Below are 6,000 nucleotides of genomic sequence, written 5' to 3'. Positions count from 1 at the left end.
AACAGCAAGGGTGCCAACACGCTTCACTCAGGCACATCAGAAGGTACTTCTTCATCTGACGATGACTCTTCACCCTAGATAACATGCTGCGTCCATCCTATCAAAAAGTCCTCACTCCAGTCACAAATTTCGCTTGATACCCCATATGATTACACTTTTGATAATAAGCATAGGTGTGATAGAGAGTAAAATGCTTTTCGGATGTCAAGGAACACTGAATCCACCTGCCTGCCTTGATCCAAGGCTTTCAGAATGACATTTGAGAAAAGTGCGAGTTGGGTTTCACAGGATCGACGTTTACAGAATCCAGGGTGGTTGGTACTGAGGAGACCGTTCTATTCGAAATACTTCATCATGTTTGGGTTCAGAATATGTTCTAAGATTCTACAACAAATCAATATAAAAAATAATGGACGGTAGCTTTGTGGATCACTTCTACTACCGGTCTTGTAGACAGGTGTGACTTGTACTTTTTTCCAAGAACAGGACACGGTTTTTTGTTAGAGGAATGTACAATAGACTGTAGTTAGAAGAGAGGCTAATCCGACAGAGATTCCGTCGGACCCTGGAGCCTTGTTTAGATTTAACGTTTTCAGCTGTTTCTCAGTACCAGTGACATTAATACTTACTTCTCTCACCTTTTCTGTGGTACAAGGATTACACTGGAACAATTTTCCGAATTTTCCTTTGTAAAGGAATATTTGAAAATGGAGTCAAGTATTCCAACTTTTGCTTTGCTACCCTCAGTTTCAGTTCCTGTCTCAATCGCTAGGGACTGGACACTGACTTTGGTGCCAGTAACAGCTCTTACATATTACCAGAATTTCTTTGGGTTTTGTGGGGAAGATCATTTGACAGTATCCTGCTATGATAGTCACTAAGGTCTTCACACATTACTCTGTTGACAGCCCAATTCCCTTCATTCAGTATCTCTCTATCTATAGTCCCCTACTTTGTTTTACACGTATTACACAATAACCTCTGTTCTTTAGAAGTTTCTTTACAGTGACTGTATATCATGGAGAGTTCTTCCCATTATGAACTGTTCTACTGGGTACATGTCTGTCCAGTGTGTAGTCAATTATTCTTTTAAACTTGTCCATAGTTTCTGTATAAGCTCCTGCCTTTGCTGGAAGTTTCAAGTTCTTCGTTGAAATACGACACTACTGATTTTTTATCTAATTTACTGAACATATATATCTTTCTGCTTGTTTTAGATGTCCTTTGTGACTTGCTAATTATTGTTGCCACAGTCGCTTCTTGGTCACTGATTCCAGTTTTGATGTGGACACCCTCAATAAGGTCAGGTCTGTCTCTTTCCATGAGATCTAAGACCTATATTTCCATTAAGAGTGGGCTTACGGACTAAATGTCTACGTAGTCTTGTGAACTGAATGTACCCCACCTTGTCAGTGGCGTGTGAGCGGTCAATTTCCGTTACTTGTTCCCCCTGCTCATGAATATCCCTATCAAAGTCTATTTTTCTAATGTGTCTAGTCTGTTACGTCACTGTTGTCTTCTTATAGGATCTTCCTTGCCCGCTATAATTTCTACTCTACGTCCTGAATTTCTTCATCGCGTTGTTTTCTTATTGTTGTTTTCCGCTTTGCAGATTTTGGTCTGCAGCTTTCCCTTTCACTGAGATTTTTTTCCACCTAATTTTAGATGGGTTTATTTCCTTTGCCGGCGTGTCCAGTGATGGAAGAAGCTCCTATAACAGTATAGTAACAACTGAGCCATGATGGCACCGTATTCAATGTTTCACCTGATCGTATCCGGCTGCAAATACTTAATCCGCCAAACTGCACCACCTGCGCCAGCGCCCATATCATTCGAACGGCCGGGAGATGGCAGCACTTTTCTACCACAGATCTAGGGTTAATTTTTTATTTATTTTGTACATCTGATTCTGTGTACAAGTAAGGAAAATACACTTCAAAGCCTCTGAGTACACAACTGGCTCATGTATAGACCATTGTCTAGTTGGTGGGTTCAGTTCTTGGAGACGGGTTCCATCAAAGCAACAACCAATCAGGGAACTCAAGCGCCCTGTCAAGATCCGGATGCCTGACAGACTGTCAGTCGAAGGTGTTTGTTGTTGGTAGGTGTGTAGTGATTCCGTGGTGTATTTATGAAACCTGTCAGGCTGTCAATCGAAGGTGTTTGTTGTTGGTAGGTGTGTAGTGATTCCGTGGTGTATTTATCAAATGATCTGTTAACTTAGCGTATGATGTAGCTTCTTGTTCGAGTTTGCTTTCTTAACAAAGTAGTACATTTGAAGTACTGTGTTGATGATGTTTCGAGCAAATCGCTGCCAAATAATATTGTGCAGAACGTGTCAACTCAAGTGTTTCCAATCTCCAAACGGGACTGTTGGATTCGTCAACGATGCGTTGGTAGGGAAATACTGGTGTATACATTTGTTTACTACTGGTGCAGCGACAGAAGTTTCACGTTTACATATGTATGAGGAATGGCTACTGTGAAAAATTAATGTAATTCTGTTTTTGTAGTATGGAAGCTCAACACTTTATGCCATTGATTTAACGGATATAATGTCATCTTATTATTATTTCGTTTAAGATATTGAGTTTTTAACAACTGACCTCTTTGTTATAGGTTTGTTTTTTATTCTGTAACAAACTAATTTACGGTTTTGATGTAACGGTTGTTTGTACTTCCGTAAACAGGGTAAAGACTAGAGTTTTTGACACTTTCGCCATAAAATCAATGTAATCGTTATATTAGTTGTCTGCGTGTTCCGTGGGTCGTAGCCTAATTGAGTCATCTGGCACTGATGTGGAAATACCCTGTTTTACATTTTTCCTATACTACACTCTCACAGGAAATATGACAATGTGCTGACCTTTTACATGAAGTGTGTTTTTTTACGCCATACATGAAGTGTTTTCTACTTAACTGTTTGTTCAGTCTTTCTCTTACACACACACCCACACACACACAATCACTTGTTGCAGGTAACACTTGTCAGAGTAAGAGGGAGTCAGTAATAATTTTAAAAAAATTAAGGAACAATGCATTGAAATCTTTCCTGTGCATGTCAACATACACACTCAGCAGCACCATAAATAGAGATATTAACATTTTAAATGAATATTTTGTCATATTTTTTATGGTAATTTATCTGTTGTGAGATGTACTGTTAATGTGTTGCAGGACATACGAGGGCCTAAATGGTTTTAATTTCTCTGTCAGTGTACCACACCTCTGAATGATGACAGAGCAATCATTGGGTCCACATGAATTGATTAAGTGAGTATTAATAAAGTGTTTTTCCCTATTACAAGAAATTTGTGTGTTGGTTTCAAAATATGTAGCCTATTAGCTGTGATTTTTGTTCAGTTTTTCTGATTATTTATTGTGTGTGAGAGAACTTAGGGCCTATATATAAATTATGTCTACCTTTGAATGGTGAAATTTTGAAGCAAACTGTTAAACATTCATTGTAATGCCTCAGTTTGAGGTACTAGTTTGTTTCATCATCGCTTTAAGATATGCATTCTTCTTCTTCTTCTTCTTCTTCTTCTTGGATGGGTTAGCCCATCCAAGAAGAAGAAGCAAAAATCTGCCAATTTCAATTCCTTGTTTGTTGTTCTTTCCTTTTCTTCCACTACTCTTTCATCCATTCACTATGATGTTTCGGTTCAAGGGAAGTGTTTGATCCTAATTATGGGATCGGGAGCTGCTGTTGAGCTATGTAGGTCAAGGGAAGTGTTCGATCCCAATGTGTGGCTGTGATTGGAATCCTTCCACATCCAATACTTTTCCTCAAACACATCTATGTCAATTGTTTCTTCGGCTATATATAGAGGGGAAACATTCCACATGGGAAGAATATATCTAAAAACAAAGATTCTGTAACTTACCAAACGAAAGCGTTGGTACGTTGATAGAGACAATAACAAACGCGCGCGCGCGCGCCCACACACACACACACACACACACACACACACACACACACACACACAAATTTCAAGCTTTCACAACCCATGGTTGCATCATCAGGAAAGAGGGAAGGAGAGGGAAAGACGAAAGGATGTGGGTTTTAAGGGAGAGGGTAAAGAATCATTCCAATCCCAGGAGCGGAAAGACTTACCTTAAGGGGAAAAAGGGACAGGTATACACTCTCTTGCAAGCGCCCCTCCGCCCCCCCCCCCCCCCCCCCCACACACACACACACACATATATATATATATATATCCATCCGCTTGTGTCTGTATTTGTGCGGATGAATATGTGTGTGTGTGCGCGAGTGTATACCTGTTCCTTTTTCCCCCTAAGGCAAGTCTTTCCGCTCCCGTCTCTATCAACGTACCAACGCTTTCGTTTGGTAAGTTACAGAATGTGTGTGTGTGTGTGTGTGTGTGTGTGTGTGTGTGTGTAATCTCCTTTACTCCAACTTCTTGCTGATGTTGTATCCCACAAATAATGGAAGATCTTTTTGGTTACGGTAGTCTCTTATTTTCTATTTGAAACAAAAGTCCAAAAATACCTCTTTTCCTTTTTTATTACTTCTGATATGTTTTCTGTGTTTGAATAAATTTGTTACTTTCCTACCTTCCATAATTTTTTGTGATCCAAACATTTTCCTAGTGTTTCAACTTTCCAGTATTTCCAGTTGTCTAAATTATGGTTTGATGTTAGGTATTCTGGCTTCAGTACTGTATTGTAATGCATTATTTTTGTATTTTTGATGGCTGTTTTGTAAAAGTGTTTCTTTAGTTATAGCATATTATGCCCTTCGATTTTATGTATCCTTTCTTCTATAGTAGCTTTTTCCAAATCAGCTTATGGGATTTTGCCCTCAAAATATTTAACATTTTTAACCTTCTCTATTTTGGCGAGTATCTGTTTTCAGACATTTCAGTGCATTTTCAAATTTCCGTTGCTGCAGATGTCGCATTTTCAGAAGGTATAGCAAAATCATTTGCAAATGTGAGATAGTGTTTGGAAGGAAAAGAAAAGAAAAGAAAAGAAAAGAAAAAGGTACAGCACCATGGGGGCTAGTTTGGTGGTATGAATAGTCCTACTGGAAGTGGTTTGGTGTAGTGTAGTTAATAATCACCACAGTACTGCAATGACTGGTCATCCAGCCTTACAATTTCTCTCATTTCCCAAAATCGCATCCAGTGTATGAATGCTGGGATATTCCATTCAACAAAACAACTGTTTTGTCTCCCCTCTACCTTCAAACAAAATCATGTTCAGCTGATGTAATGGCAAATTTGTACCATGTAAATTACCTTAATTACAATAAGGTATTGAACTAAAACCTTTTTACTGTCATTTTTCCTTCTGTACATCACAGATATCCTCTAATGTTCCAATAAGTTCAGTTACCCATTTTCAGTTTTATATAAGTGCCAAACTGAATTGGTTATTGATATTTGCCATTTAGCTGTTGGCATGTTCAGACTGAAAGAGTCTTCAAAGAGCATTTAAAATTATTTTGTGGTAACTAGGAGAATATTTAAGAATAAAATAAACATTTCTTTATCACCTATAAGTAACTATGTTACGCGATTATGAAGTCATGTGGCTTGCAGAGTTTTGTTGATAGATAGTGTCAGTAAGACTTAAATCAGTCCTCTTCCCCCTCCTGAGTATTTTTTATATTTGATATGTGATTTATGTATGTAATTTCCATCAGTAGGCATGTCAGTGATTTCTCTGTAATGTTATACATTATTTCTTAATTTACATTGTGGTTTTAGTTATTCATAAAGAAATGTTAATACAAAGTGGAGAAATTGTTGTCTGGTGGATTATGCCCAAAATTAGGAGTAACTGAAGGAATCACAAAGCAAGGTTTACATGTAGTGATAATGAGAACTATCAGACATAGAGCAATTATTGGCAACGACAGAGCTAGAACCAGAGCAAACCTACAGATATGTCAGAAACCAGTAATCCTGACAACAGACTTAGGCTATACGGAATGTAGTGAAATGAGACACAGGACAACGTCTCATAATTGGA

The 6,000-nt window shown here is 38.3% G+C and overlaps 1 protein-coding gene across 6 annotated transcripts in view; it reads left to right on the top strand.

Annotated features, from left to right (window-relative positions):
- Positions 1-1,734: 1,734 nt before the first annotated feature.
- The window catches only part of LOC124613243 (cellular tumor antigen p53-like), a 151,139-nt gene continuing 146,873 nt past the window's right edge, over positions 1,735-6,000 (top strand). The window contains exons 1-2 of one of the 6 annotated variants that reach the window (XM_047141927.1): positions 1,735-1,877; positions 3,178-3,273. In XM_047141927.1, coding sequence (XP_046997883.1) covers positions 3,233-3,273 — 41 coding nt within the window. In that variant the 5' untranslated portion in view covers positions 1,735-1,877; positions 3,178-3,232. The other 5 variants (XM_047141923.1, XM_047141925.1, XM_047141922.1 and 2 more) reach the window with 5 other exon arrangements.

The sequence above is a fragment of the Schistocerca americana genome, chromosome 4 (assembly GCF_021461395.2).
Source record: "Schistocerca americana isolate TAMUIC-IGC-003095 chromosome 4, iqSchAmer2.1, whole genome shotgun sequence".
NCBI classification, from domain to species: Eukaryota; Metazoa; Arthropoda; class Insecta; order Orthoptera; family Acrididae; genus Schistocerca; species Schistocerca americana.
Note: the sequence above shows the minus strand (reverse complement) of the source record. Positions and strands in the feature narration are given on the sequence as shown.